This window comes from Nuphar pumila, chromosome 6, assembly GCF_984573655.1.
Source record: "Nuphar pumila chromosome 6, dmNupPumi1.hap1.1, whole genome shotgun sequence".
Taxonomy (NCBI): Eukaryota; Viridiplantae; Streptophyta; class Magnoliopsida; order Nymphaeales; family Nymphaeaceae; genus Nuphar; species Nuphar pumila.
Genome location: NC_143254.1, coordinates 2,811,041 through 2,826,285, shown reverse-complemented (window position 1 = coordinate 2,826,285; position 15,245 = coordinate 2,811,041). Strand labels below are relative to the sequence as shown.

The 15,245-nt window shown below is 35.9% G+C and overlaps 1 protein-coding gene across 2 annotated transcripts in view; it reads left to right on the top strand.

Annotated features, from left to right (window-relative positions):
• The window catches only part of LOC149833665 (zinc finger FYVE domain protein), a 162,911-nt gene that overhangs the window by 46,888 nt on the left and 100,778 nt on the right, over positions 1-15,245 (top strand). For both annotated transcript variants that reach the window (XM_090010931.1, XM_090010932.1), the window contains exon 6: positions 8,449-8,543. In XM_090010931.1, coding sequence (XP_089867057.1) covers positions 8,449-8,543 — 95 coding nt within the window. The remainder of the gene's footprint in view (positions 1-8,448; positions 8,544-15,245) is intronic.

Here is a 15,245-nt window from a genome sequence, read left to right as displayed (position 1 = left end):
AACATCTATTTTATTCGTGTTTATCTCATTGACACTATCATGCATGCATACATCTTATTAGCCATATACATGTAAATTGCCCCTTTTAAATTATTATTTCCATGGGTATGCCTGAGTGTTTTATTAGTTAGACTCAATGTGATGTAAACTGTCTCCTACATATATCTTTTATATGATACTAATCTTGTTTTTGCAGAAAATAGGCAATGTTACCCTCCTTCTGAGATTAGAAGCCTTGTAATTATAAGTGTTGTAATAGCTAGATCTAAATGAGAATTTACATTCCTTGCTTTAGGTAGAATGAATGAGCATCATAGAATACCATGAATTGTTTATTCCATGCATTTTTTTTTCTTTATTTCTCAAATTCTCACAATGGTGAAACACAAATGGCACGTGCACCATTTCATAAAAGGTAAGTTAATTCTAAGTTGATGATTTACACCAACGGCCATAGTCGGGGTGTAAACAAGACTTAGTATTCTTATCTTTTATGAAATAACACTGGATCCACACTGGATCCTCTTTCAAAAATCATCATATTCTTCAAATATTTTACCTTTTATCAGAGTTTAACTTAGAATTAATTCAATATATATACCAATGGCCATAGTCAGGGTATATTGAGAGTTAATTCCATTCTAAACTCTATAAAAGCACAAAAATGTGTTTCATTCTTTACTAGAATTTTAATATAGATTACTATATAATACATTCAATGACCATAGTCAATGATGTATTATATTTTCAATCTTATTTTAATTCATTTAAGGAATGAAATAGTTTTTCAAATTTCAATTTCAAAATTATTCAAATTCATTCATCATATAGGATAGAATTGCATCATATTTTCAAAACTTCCTTTTTCAAAAACTCCAAGTGATGTTAATATCTTCTTCAATCTATCTTCGATCCTTATCAAATCCAATTCATCCTTTTCATTTTCAAAATTCAATTTCATTTTCAAAATTCAATTTCATTTTCAATCTCAAAGTTCTATTTAACTTTGAGATTTCAAAGTCATTTTATTCAAATTCAAATCAAATTTCAAAGTTCAAATTGACTTTGAAATTCCAAATTCATTTTATATTCACATTTTCAATCAAAATCAAAGTTCAAATTAACTTTGAGATTCTTGATTCATTTTCAGAATTTAACTCCAAATCCATTTTAGGATCTAGGATTCAACACTCATGTTAGATCTCAGACTCCAGATCCAATTCTTCCTCAGGATCCAGACTCCGATTTCACTTTGGATCTTAGACTTCTGGTCCAAATTCCATCTTAGGGTCTAGAACCCAACTCTACATTGGATCTCTGATTTCAGATCCAAATCCATCTTAGGATCTAGAGCCCAACTCTACATTGGATCTCAGACTTCAGATCCAAATTTATCTTAGGATCCAGACTCAAACTTCACTTTGGATCTCAGACTTCAGATCCAAATCCATTCTAGGATCCAGAACCCAATTCTATTGTGGATCTCAGATTTCAGATCCAATTCCATCTTAGGATCCAGGATCCAATTCTACTTTGGATCTCAAACTTCAGATCCAATTCCATATTAGGATCCAGAGTCCAACTCTATTTTCATATCCAAAAACCATCTTGGATTCAAAACCTTGAATCTAATTCCATTCCAAAAATTCCAGATTCAAATCCCATCTTGAATCCCATATTTTAAATCAACTTCTCAAACCAATTCCACTTCATTCAGATTTCAAGATCAAGTTCCCATTTCGGATCCTAAATCCAAAAATTCAACTTTGAACCTTATCTTGGACTCAAATTTCATCTTGAAAATCCAACTTTTAAATCAATTCCATTTTTTCAAATTTTGATCAAAATTCCCAATTCTATTTTTCCTTCTGATTCAATTCCATTTTTCTTCTAATTCAAAGTCCATTTATGACTTTGAAAATTCCTTTTATCTCAAAACTTCAAAAAATTATTTTTCCAAATCCAGATTCATATTCCCAAGCTCTTGATTATTCTAAAAACTTAGAACTTCAATCTTAAGTTGTAAGATAGAAATCATTTCTTCACTTTATCAGATTCATCTCAAACACTTGGGAATTCTTCAAAAACACTTTAAAAAAGAACATGCATCTTTGCATTTGCACAAGCATGATTCTTTGTGCATTTAGACTTAGGATAAATACTTAGATAATTTCTTAGCAAAGCAAAATGCATTAATTCGACCCTTGATTCGATTACCCCTGGTAAAGGCGTCAGGAACAGTCGAATCTCGTACCGACGAGCGGATCCCGTCTCCCAGTTTTCCCGCAAATATTTCAAAAACGGAGGCGAGTTATTTTTAATATTTTTTAAAAAATTAAGGTCAAGTGAGACCCGCAAAAGAGTTCCTCTTCTCTTCTCTTCTTTCTTTTCTCTTCTCTCTTTCTTTTCCGTTCTTTTATCTTTTCTCCCTTCAAAAAGGAGGAAAATAAGAGGTTGGAAAGGAAAAGAGAAAGAATATTACGAGAGGAAAAATTTTGCGATGATCACACCTTGCCAGCAAAAAACAGGAGGGTGACAGGGGCAAGCCCCTGGCTGCCTGAAAAGTGAGAGGCGGCAGGGGCATTGCCCCTGCCTGCCGGAATCCCAAAGGTGGCAGGGGGCGAGCCCCTGCCTGCCAGCAACAGAAAGGGAGGGCGCAGGGAGAGAGGGGGGCGTACCTGGGAGGTCGGCGGCGGCGACAACGACGACGAGCGGGATGTGAGGGAGGCGGCGTTGTCGTCGACCGGCGTCGCACGCGTAGAGCGCATAGCGAGAGGGGAGGAGCGCAGGGAGAGGGGAGGCCTTTTGTTAAGAGAGGCCTCTCCCCTGTGCGTTCTCTTAAAGACACGGTGGAGGGCATGAATCGGGAAACCCCAAAGGGGTTTCCCTTTTTTTTCAGAAGGGGAACGGAGGATCGCGACTGTGCGGGGGCGAAGAGGGTTTAAAAGAAACCCTCGCCCCTTCGTGTTTTAACCCTAACGGGTTTGGGTCGGGTCCGGGTCCGACCCGAATTTGTTTTTTTTTTTTTTTCCAAAAAAAATGAGGGTTTTACAGCTAACCTCTACGAGACGAAGCTGAACGTCATTAGCGACAAATTGAAAGTCGTTGAGGTTCTGGCCACAGCGACCCCTCATCAACGTCGCCAACTGCTCGTCCTCCTCCATTTGCACCTGAACCCACTTGATTTCCTTTGAAACCTCCCCCATTCTCTACTCCCCCACCCAAAGAAAAAAAAGGCCCTATAGTTCAATCAATTCGGAAAAGAAAGAACATAAAAGGAAGCAACTAAAACTCCTCGAAATTGGATTCCCTCACCTTAGAAATGCTCCTTCTAGCTTTCGATGTCGTCCTCGTCGTCTCCACCGCCGTTTTTGCTTCCACCGCGACGACTCTAACGATCAATCTCCTGGTTCCTCCATGAAGACTAACACAAACTTCTTCCCGATTGCTTCCCCCTCGCTTCACTTCACCTTTACATAGTGATGGTTCCCACAACCACACTGATCTTATCTTCTTACCGAGAAGAAATCAACCAAAAACCCATAAAAAAATTGAATCCAACAATCACAAAAAAAAAAGAAAAGAAAAGAAAAGAAACAGAAGATGAGAGAGCGAGACAGACGAGATAAAGAGATCAAGTGATAGAGAGTGATCGAGAGATAGACGAGAAAAAGAGAGTGAGAGAGCGAGAGACATACAAGAGAGAGAGAGAGAGAGAGAGAGAGAGAGAGAGAGAGAGAGAGAGAGAGAGAGAGAGAGAGAGAGAGAGAGAGAGAGTCGAATTTGGTTTCGACTTTCCCTTTTTATAATGCCTATTTACTATAATACCCTTTACAAAAGGTTTTTTTTATATTTTTTTTGTAAAAATCAAAACGGAAGGTCAAAAGGGAAGATTGCTTCCCAAAATAGGAAGCGAGCTTCCCTTTTTGGGGTAGCAGGCTTCTTGTATTGGGGAAACACATTTCCATTTTAGGGGGAAGCACACTTCCTAAAATAAAAGTGTGCTTCCCGTGATGTTTCAGAAGCACAACATTTTTTGTTTTCGAACCATATTTCGGGGAAGCGCGCTTCGACATGCCAAGTGGCGTTTTCGGTAACCCTGGTTTGAATTAGTGAACTCGAATGTGTGGGGACCCTCCCCTATCTTATCTAAAGGTGGCTACTCTTATTATGTGATATTTGTTAATGATTATACTAGATTTTCTTGGATATACTTTCTTAGGCACAAGTATGAAATTTTTAAAAAATATAATAACCTTGTCAAAAATCAATTTAAAACTGAAATTTCTATCTTTCCCTTCAACGCTGAGGGAGAGTTTATGTCAAATGATTTCAAAACTTATTTTGAAGACAATGAGATTTTACACCAAAGATCATGTTCTTGTACACCTCAACAAAATGAATTAGCTGAAAGAAAACATAGGTACATAATTGAGACCCCTAGAACCCTTTTAATTTCAAAAAAATGTTCCAAAATATTTTTGGGCTGAAGCTTGTTTGATTGTTGTGTATCTTATTAACAAACTTCTATCATCTAAGCTTCAAAATGTTTCTCCTTATGAAAAACTCTTTAAAATCTCTCATGATTATCTTATATTAGGATCTTTTGGATGTAAGTGTTTTGTTCTTACTAAAAAAATAATAAACTTTTTCCTAAAGCTATACTCTGTGCATTCTTTAGATATGGGAAAACTCAAAAGGGATTTAAATGTTTTGATTTAGAAAGCGACAAACTTTATATCTTAAGGAATGCTTATTTTTTTGAGAATGAAAGTTTCTTTAAAAATGTGCCTAAGAAGAACTCTGAGTATTCTTTTTTATTTGAAATATTACCTAAAAAGAGTGATGATTCTTTATTTGAGAATATTAGTAATGAAGAGCCTCAACTCAATCTCCAGGATGGTGAGAATATTAAATTAGAAGAACCCAGTATAATTCAATATAGAAGACGTGGAAATGATAGACAACCAAGTGCTCTAGAAAATTATTCTACCTTAGAAACCCAACAACTAGAAGGTGTTAGAAGATTAGACTTTTAGACCCCCATATAGATTTGTTTAATATGAATCATTTTCTCCACAATATAAAGTTTGTCTAGCTAAGATTTTGTCCTATTTTGAACCTGACTTAGGCAAAGGAATATCCCGAATGGATAAAAGCTATGATTTAAGAATTAGAAGCACTTAAAAAATCTAAGACTTGAGAAATAACTCATTTGATTAGGGATAAAAAAACCATAGGTTGCAAATGAGTTTATAAAGTTTAAACTAGGAGTGATGAGACCCTAGAAAGGAACATGGCCAAGTTAGTTATCAAGGGTTACACAAAAGAATACGAGATAGACTATGATGAAACATTTGCACCTATAGCTAGGATGACTTCAGTTATGACCCTCATAGTTGTTGCTACTGTTAGAGGTTGGGCTATCTAGCAAATGAATGTAAAAGATGTTTTTTTAAATAGGGATTTAAAAGAAAAAGTTTATATCAATACACCTCTTTGATATAAAGCTCCTCCTGATCAGGTGCTTCTATTGAGAAATGCTCTTTATGGTTTAAAACAAGCACTTAAAACTTAATATTATCGTTTTTGCTTTGTTATGCTCAAACTTGGTTTTAAATCTTGCTATACTGATACTGCCATGTTTACTAAGAAATCTGATATAAGGATTGTTATTCTTCTTTATGTTATGTCATGATCATCACAGGTGAAGATAAACAGGGAGTAAAGTATATTAAATGTATTCTAAAAAAAATATCTTGAAATAATTGATCTTAGATTTCTTAGATTTTTTTAGGAATTGAGGTTGCTTATTCTCCTGGAGGATATTTACTTTCTCAAACCAAGTTTGCTAATGATATTATTGACAAGTTAGGAATTATTAACGAAAAAATTATGGATACCCCTGAAGTTATTAATGCCAAAATGAAGATTAATGACGAGACACTTTTGGATGATCCTAATCTGTATCGCCAAATGATTGATGCCTTAACTTATTTAACTATTATTAGGCTTAATATTGCGCATGCGGTTCATACTGCTACCCAATTCCAACATTCTCCCACCACAATTCACATGAGTGTTGTGATGGGGATTGTTAGATATTTACGAACCTCTACTTCTAGAGGTCTTTTGTTTTCATCCTCCTCTTTTCTTGAGCTGATTGCTTATTCTGACTCAGATTGGGGTGGAGATCCAAATGATCGTCGCTCAACTATTGGTTTTTGTGTATTTTTATGTGATTCTTTAGTGTTGTGGAAATACAAAAAACAACAAAGTATCATTATCATCCATTGAAGTTGACTACTACAACACCAGAGATTGTTTGATTGTGAATGTTACTTGAAGATATGAGCGTTCATCTCTAGATACCCTCCAGACTGTGTTGTGTCAATAAAAGTGTAATATACATAGCTGACAACTATACATTTCATGAGAGGACCAAGCATATAGAAATGAATTGTCACTATGTGTTTAAAATTCCTAAAAAAGACCATCATCCTACCCTATGTCACTTTTGAGTATCAACTGGCAGACTTCTTTACCAAGGCGCTTCCGTTATCTCGATTTCATTTTCTACTTAACAAACTTTCGGTGATCACACCGTAAGTTTGAGGTGGGTGGGTGGGGGGGTGTTAAAATGAATTGTATAAGATTATATGAATATATATATATATATACATATTTATTTTTGGTTATGTAATTTGGGTATATGACTAGGGGTATTTTGATTTTTTGTACATGTAACAGGTGCTGTCCATTAGGGTCAGTTTTGGTTTGTTTTTATCTTTTTATTTCTTTCTTTGTTTAGGGGCTCTATGGTCTATATGTCCATAGAGTCAACTAATATTGGGAGCTCCCAACGACTAATATTGGGAGCTCCCAACGACTAATATTGGGAGCTCCCCAATGTCCCCCACTTGTATATAAAGGGGCTGATGGCTCCTTCTTGTGTAATGCTTGTTATAAGCATTTTGAATAATATCTTTTATTTTATATTTTGCTTTTGCACTCTTTTGTGAGGCTTATGTTTTAGCTCTTAGTGTCTCTTTTGTATTTGGCCCATAAGTGACTTTTGTATTTGTGGATGTGCACATTTGTAGCCCTTTTGTGGCATTGTGTTTGTGCACTTGTTATTTCATTACAACTACTGGATTGAAGTATATACATTATAGCTGCATTGGGTAGCCACACTGTCATGGGTGTCGGCAGTTTTATGTTTTCTCCAAATTCTTCAATAATTGTCTTTATTGATGAATCTTAGAATGCGTTATGAGAAATATCTCTATATTTTTCTCTACACTTGATTTTACTACTACACTTTGTTTTTTGTTTCTCCATTTGACTAAGTTATCATTTCAAGGTAGATCTCTTATCATCAATAGATCCAAACTAGTCCACATCTATATATAGTTGTCAGGATCGTAATCTTGAACAGTATTCCTGTTCTTACAATCCATTTTAGGTATCTCAAGATTATAAAGCTCAAATATGGGAATGACAAGGGAATGCATATATTGGCTCATTACCCTTGCATCATTGAAATATCTAATCTAGTGATAGTCAAGCGTATAAGTTTCCCCCCCACAAGTCTTTTGATGCCCACTCACATCTTTGAAATGCTTAACCTTCATCTCTGATGATTTGATTTGATTAATGAGTGATTTCAGCTTTGCATCCCAGCATTCATAATTCCTTAAGAAATCAAGAACGTACTTTCCTTGAGAAATTACTAATCCTTTTAGGAGTCGTTGGCAGTTCAATCCCAAGAAGGTATCTTAGGAAGTCCTAGATCTTTAATGTCAAAATCTGCTTTAAGACAAATTCTTTTATAATACTAAGATGCAAGCATCTTTTTTGCTATATGTGGTTGCATTTATTGAGTGAGCCAACAGTTTAAGAAGTCACTGTAAAATATCTTTCTGCTAGTGTTTACTGATATATATGGCTAGATTGCAATAATAAAAAGCACTGTATCTGATCTAATCCACGGTGTAAGGCGAATAGCAAGCAATGGATTGGAACCAGAGGGTTATGGTGACTAGAGACTAGGCAACAAGCATGGGGTGGTCTCCTGCGCAAGTCATAAAGAGTTGGCAAAGTGAAGCAAAAGTACCCCAATGGAAAAATTGGATAACATCTTATGGATACATTGATAATAACTCTGATCTAGTCCGCCACATCAATGCACACAAATAAAATAATATCAGTCTGAGAGCTAATCCCCCCCCCCCCCCCCCCCATGCTACAAGAAGAATGCCTTCCTTTGGTAGTGAGTGATGCTCTCTCAGGTCATTTTCTTCTAAATTGTCTGATATTAGATCTGTTTTTCTGGGATGTGATCTGGGTTTCTAATGTGATTAGTTTGTCGCATTCTTATTGAGGTCCTTTTCTTAATTTATGTTTGTATATCTTTCCTGTTGGTTGATAAGCTTCCTTGTTTTGTAGGTCTTACTTGATGTTGTCCCAGAGATAAAGTTTCAAGATGCTATCGAGCTTATTAGCATGCAACCAATTTCATCTACTGCAGTTGCCTGGAAAAGGTGCTCTGTTGGCCTCTAGGTTTAATCGACCTGTTTTTATTTATAATAATTTAATATCTGCAACTTCTTGGAAATACATACTTCTCAGAAGGTTCAAGGAAATTGTTTCAGAAAAATCTCAAAGTAATCTTAGTACTTTGAAAATAAAAGTGAAAAATGTAAATTTAAAAATAGTTTTGATATTTTTCATGCTTGAGAACATTGAAAAATGGAAAATATCACGATGCTTTTGTGAAAATATCTCAAAAATGAGATAAAGTGTGCGATAAGCACACCACCACCAATGTGCATAAATGCACAAGAACACTTAGAACAAATGTACACAAAGGTACAATAAAGAAACTCAAATGCACAAAGGCATACAAAATATAAAGAATTTTATTGAGAAGAATGAAGAACAAAAGCTCCAAGAAGTGCATTTTACAAAGGGGGAACTCCCCTATTTTTAAGAGGAAAAGGAGCCTTGGAGGGGCTCCACTAGCTGTTGGAGCCCCTCCAACGGTTAGAAATCTAACCGTTGGAGGGGCTCCAACAACTAGTGTTGAGCCCTCCAAGTTGACTTTGGGTCAACAAACAAAAAAGACAAAAAAAAAATGAAAAGAAAAAAAGAAAAAGAAGAAAAGTAAAAAATACAAAAAGAATTACAGATGAATATGCGCAAAAGAGAAATGACTAAAATACCCTTGCGGGTTTTACAAGAAAAAGGAAACATATATATTTACATATATATATAAAGATAGATACATATACATATATACATGATGTATATATGTATATGTATCTCTCTTTATATATATATGTAAATATTTACATAAAGAGAGATACATTTTAACACCCTCCCTCAAACTTAGGGCACAATGACCGAAAGTTTGCTAAGGAGAAAGTTGAATCTTGGAGAGCAAAGCGCCTTGGTGAAGAAATCTGCCAACTGATATTCTGAAGTTACATAAGGAAGATCGATGACTTTTTGTAGATATGCCTCTCGGACATAATGGCAGTCTATCTCAATATGCTTTGTCCGCTCATGAAACGTGTGATTCTTAGCAATATAGATTGCACTCTTATTATCACAACACAACTTTGTGGGTTCTTGAATTGGAATCCCATGTCTTGCAGCAACTGATGAATCCAGACAATCTCCATAGTTGTAGACGCCATGGCTCGATATTCTGCTTCGGTGGATGATAGAGACACCTTATGTTGTTTCTTACATCTCCATGAGATCAGGGATTCACCTAAAAAAATGCAAAAGCCTGTAGTGGAGTGACGATTATTTGGGTCACCTCCCCAATCAGAGTCAGTATATGCAATTAAATTCAACTCAGAAGATGAGGAAAGGAAAACTCCCTTGTTTAAAGTTCCCTTTAAGTATCTGACAACTCGGAGAACGACACTCATATGAACGGATGTAGGAGCATGCTGAAATTGGCTTGCAGTATGCACGGCATGAGAGAAGTCCGGCCTTGTGATGCTAAGATACATTAGAGATCCCACAAGTTGTCGGTAGGGGGTAGGATCCTCCAAAGATTTCCCATCATCGATCTTCATTTTTGATCCCACAATTTCAGGGGTCTCACAGATTTTATCATCAGTGATACCTGATCTGTCAAGAATCTCACAGGCAAGTTTAGTTTGAGACAAAAAATAGCCTCTATGAGAGTAGGCTACCTCGATACCAAGAAAGTAAGTCAGATACCCCAGGTCTGACATTTCAAACCTTTCTTTTAAAGTGGTTTTAATGTTTCTGATGCCCTTTATGTCACTACCTGTTATCAACATATCATCAACATACAACAGTAAAATCACAATTCCTGCATCCGACTTTTTGACGAACAGAGCAGTGTCAGTGTAGCATGAGGAAAAACCATTTTGAACCATCATATCATTAAATCGATCATACCAAGCCTTAGGAGCTTGTTTTAAACCATAAAGCGCTTTTTGCAAACGAAGGACTTTCCTCTTTGGTACGTTCATACCATGAGTAGCATCCATGTAGACTTCTTCATTAAGGTCCCCATTTAGAAATGCATTTTTAACATCCATTTGGTAAATATTCCATTTTTTAATAGATGCAATGGTGATCAAACACCTTACAGTAACCATTCGTGCAACAGGAGCAAAGGTTTCTTCGTAATCGATGCCGTATTCTTGACTATATCCTTTTGCGACAAGACAGGCTTTATATCTTTCGAGAGTACCATCACTCTTGGTTTTGACTTTAAAAACCCATCTACATCCTATTGTTTTCTTTCCTTCTGGAAGACATTGAAAAACCCATGTTTTGGCTTTGTTGAGGGCTCTAAGTTCGTTGTCCATGGCATCCCTCCATTTTATCATTTCCTTAGCTTCTTTAAAATTTCTAGGTTCTTGATATGAGTGAATGGCACTAAGACATGCCCTATGCTTTGGAGAAAAAGACTCATAGGATATAAATCTAGAAGGATTTTTCCTAGATCTTTCAGTTCTTCAAGAGTTGTTGGAAGATTCACTAAGGTCACTATATTTCTCTATTGCACTTCTAAAAGTGCTTTTATCTCTATGAGTATAGGTAATTGGTTCATTTATCATTTCTTCTTCATCATGAATGGTTTGAGGAATACTTTCACTTATATCCTCATTCTCATTTAATTCATCATCGCTAAAAAAATCTTCATTTCTAGATAATAGTTCAAATAAAAAAGAATAGTCGGCATTATCTTCATGAGTTTTGTGTTCTTCAAAACCACTTATGTTTTTTAAAAATGTTATATTTCTTGAAACATATAGTTTATCATTCTTAATATCATAACACCTAAAACCTTTTTGGGTCTCCGAATATCCTAAAAATGCACAAGGAATAGCTTTGGGAGATAATTTATCATTCTTATCGGTGAGAACAAAACATTTACAACAAAAAATTCTTAACCTATTGTAATCGGGTTCTTTTTTATACAAGATTTCATATGGAGATATTTGATTCAAGTTTTTGGATGGAAGTCGGTTGATTAGATAAACCGATGCAAGAGCCGCTTCGGCCCAAAATCTTTTTGGAATTTTTTGAGAAATTAGCAAAGTTCTTGTAGTTTCAATTATGTGTCTATGTTTTCGTTCGGCCAACCCATTTTGTTGGGGAGTTTTGGGACAAGACCTTTGACGAACAATCCCATTATTTTCAATATAACTTTTGAAATCATTTGAGAGATATTCTCCCCCGGAATCAGTTCTAAGAATTTGTAATTTACTATTGAATTGATTTTGTATTAACATGTGAAAAACCTTAAAAGTAGAGAAAACCTCATGTTTATGTTTGAGGAAGTATATCCAACTATACCTTGAAAAATCATCCACATAAATAACATAATACGAAAAACCTCCCTTAGACACAACGGGTGCCGGTCCCCAAACATCCGAATGCACAATTTCGAAAGGCTTAGTTGAAAACATAGTTCTTTGTCTAAAATGTAAGCTTCTCATTTTACCAAGAATACAATAATTACAATTGAAATTATCTTTACATAAGGTTTTAGCAAAATGTAAATACGAAAGCTTGACAATATTTGGATGCCCAAGGCGTTTATGCCAAACATTTATATCCTTATGTTGGGCAACATTACAAAAAGAGGTTTTTGGAATTTGAAGAAATTCCATGAGATAAAGATCTCCCTTCCTAGAGCCTTCCCCAATCAACTTCCCGGACCGGCGATCCTGTATCCAACATTTATTTGATGAGAATTTGATATCACACCCATGATCCGATAGTTGAGAGACGAAAAGCAAATTTAAATTTAGTTTTGGTATAAATCTAACTTTTGGAATAAAAAAACCTTGTCTTTCAAAATCACCAATTCCTTTTATTTCAAGAGAAGCCCCATCCGCGGTGGAGACAAAAGAGGGTGACAAATTTTTTGAGTATTTAGAAAGTGAAAAAACATTTGGAGTCATATGAAAGGATGCACCCGAGTCTAAGAGCCAAAGAGTCTTACCGGGAAGAGAGAAGGTGGTCATGGCGGCTCCGGAAACGGATCCCTTGAGGAGTGGTTGAAGAGCTTCCATGATTTGATTGAGAGACAAAGTAGCATGATTGGAAGTAGAAGGACCTTCCTCCTTGGTTGATTGGAAAGTAGTAGACATAGCCACCATCTTCTTCCATTTAGGGCATACCGGTTTAATGTGACCCGGTTCTTTGCAAAAATGGCATATGATCTTACTATAATCTCTTCTTCCATAATGCCCACCATTTTCTCTTCCTCCTTGATTTTTGTTAAAATGAGGGGGTTTATAGGTTTTAACATTGTTCCCCGGTCTTGAGACGGCATAAGCACCCTCATCCTCATCTTTAGAGGGAACGGCCAACACACTTAGATTGGTTTTATTCATTCCCAATCTAGTTTCTTCTCCACTTAATTTGGTAAGTACATCTTCCAAAGGAGGGGAAGAGAAAGAAGATAAGAGAGAGGATCTAGTTTGTTCAAACTCGGGTCTAAGCCCATTTAAAAAGTTAAAGAAATGATCCTCTTCTAATTGTTTGGCCCTCAATTCAATAGCCTCACCACTCCATTTAGGTTCTTGGAGGGCAAGCTCATCCCAAATAGTGGATAACTCAGCGAAATACTCTCTAACAGACATTTCTCCTTGTTGAAGGGTTAAAGCCTTCTTTTGGAGATAGTATTTATGGGACAAATCTCTTGAAGTATACATTCTTTCAAGATATTCCCATACTTGATATGCCTTTTTGAACTTTAGAATGTTGGCATTAATTTTGGTCTCAACCGAAGAGAAGAACCATGAGAGTATTTTGTAATTTTTCATTTCCCACTCTTCATGCTTCTTATTGTAATCTTCAAAAGCCTTTTCTCTTTCTTCTCCTTCAAGAACCTTGATCTCCCCTCTCTCAAGGGTAGTAATTTTTGGTTCGGGTTCAGGAATAGTTCCTTGAACATATCCCCAAAGTCCCTTTCCTTTTATATGGCCCTCCATATTCCCGGCCCATACATGATAATTCGTTTCATTCAATTTGAAGCCAAGAGAGAAGTGAAAATCCTTTTCGCCCATTAGAGAGGATACAAAGAGAAATAAATGCGTACCACAATGCGAAATGAGTCCCTTCTTGATGTAGGAAGCTTCTAAAATATAGAATGAAGAGCAGAGTCTTCACTCCAACCACCACAACTTAATGGTACGCTTTACGAGGTACTCCAACGAAGAGAGAAAAGAGCACGATCTTCTTTTCTTTTGAGCCTAGCTCTGATACCATGTGAAAATATCTCAAAAATGAGATAAAGTATGCGATAAGCACAACACCACCAATGTGCATAAATGCACAAGAACACTTAGAACAAATGTACACAAAGGTACAATAAAGAAACTCAAATGCACAAAGGCATACAAAATATAAAGAATTTTATTGAGAAGAATGGAGAACAAAAGCTCCAAGAAGTGCATTTTACAAAGGGGGAACTCCCCTATTTATAAGAGGAAAAGGAGCCTTGGAGGGGCTCCACTAGCTGTTGGAGCCCCTCCAACGGTTAGAAATCTAACCGTTGGAGAGGCTCAACAGCTAGTGTTGAGCCCTCCAAGTTGACTTTGGGTCAACAAACAAAAAAGACAGAAAAAATGAAAAGAAAAAAAGAAAAAGAAGAAAAGTAAAAAATATAAAAAGAATTACAGCATATTCATAATTATGAATATGCGCAAAAGCGAAATGATTAAAATACCCTTGCAGGTTTTACAAGAAAAAGGAAACATATATATTTACATATATATATAAAGATAGATACATACACATATATACATGATGTATATATGTATATGTATCTCTCTTTATATATATATGTAAATATTTACATAAAGAGATACATTTTAACAGCTTTTGTGATAATTGATAAAGTTACGATGTAATGGAAATTATTGATAAATATTGTGATAAAATGCTTTTGATATCACTTGTCTTTAAAAAATGCTCATATGTTATAACGTCACAACGTTGAAGGAACTTCTGAGTCCTGACTCTGTTACAACTGTATTATGAAATCTTTACAAAGCAAGCTTTCCTCAAGGCGTTATTGTGGAATATGTAGTTTTGTTTCAACAATTATGTGATGCTTGCAAGCAACACTGCATTGTATAGGAAAAGTACCTTTTGTCTATTAGTTTGAATCTGCTACGCACATTATGTCCTGGATTTCGAACGTTGTGGCAAAATCGGTCATGCAATAGGCTTTTAACAATCTCAAAATTTTACCAAGGAATCCCTAAAACATCATCCCAGTATCTACAATTTCCAATGTATTGAATGATGCTCACCTTCATATTGTTGTTCCTCCATCTCATTATGGTTGTCCTCTGTGGAGGTGAAAGAAGAGGAAATAAAACAGGAAGGCATGAGTTAGGTCGTTGGAAAGTTCTGATATCAGGTAGTGGAGGTAATAGTGTATCACAACTAAAGAGAAACTTGTTGAGGAAGAAGACAAGACAAAGATGAAAGAACACTATCAGGTAAGTTGTGGTGTTCCTCTCTTGTTCTTGAAGCATGTGCATAGATACATGGGGTTAAATAGCCAAAAGACCCTTACAATTAAAGATCTGAGACAGAGGACATGGTAAAACAAAATATTAAAAGCTATGCAACATGGGCACTTCTACCATGCCCTGTACTTGTCTTGTACAGTGTTGACATGAGTAATGGTGCTGGGCACTACTATTGGGTATGGGTCAACCGGGTTT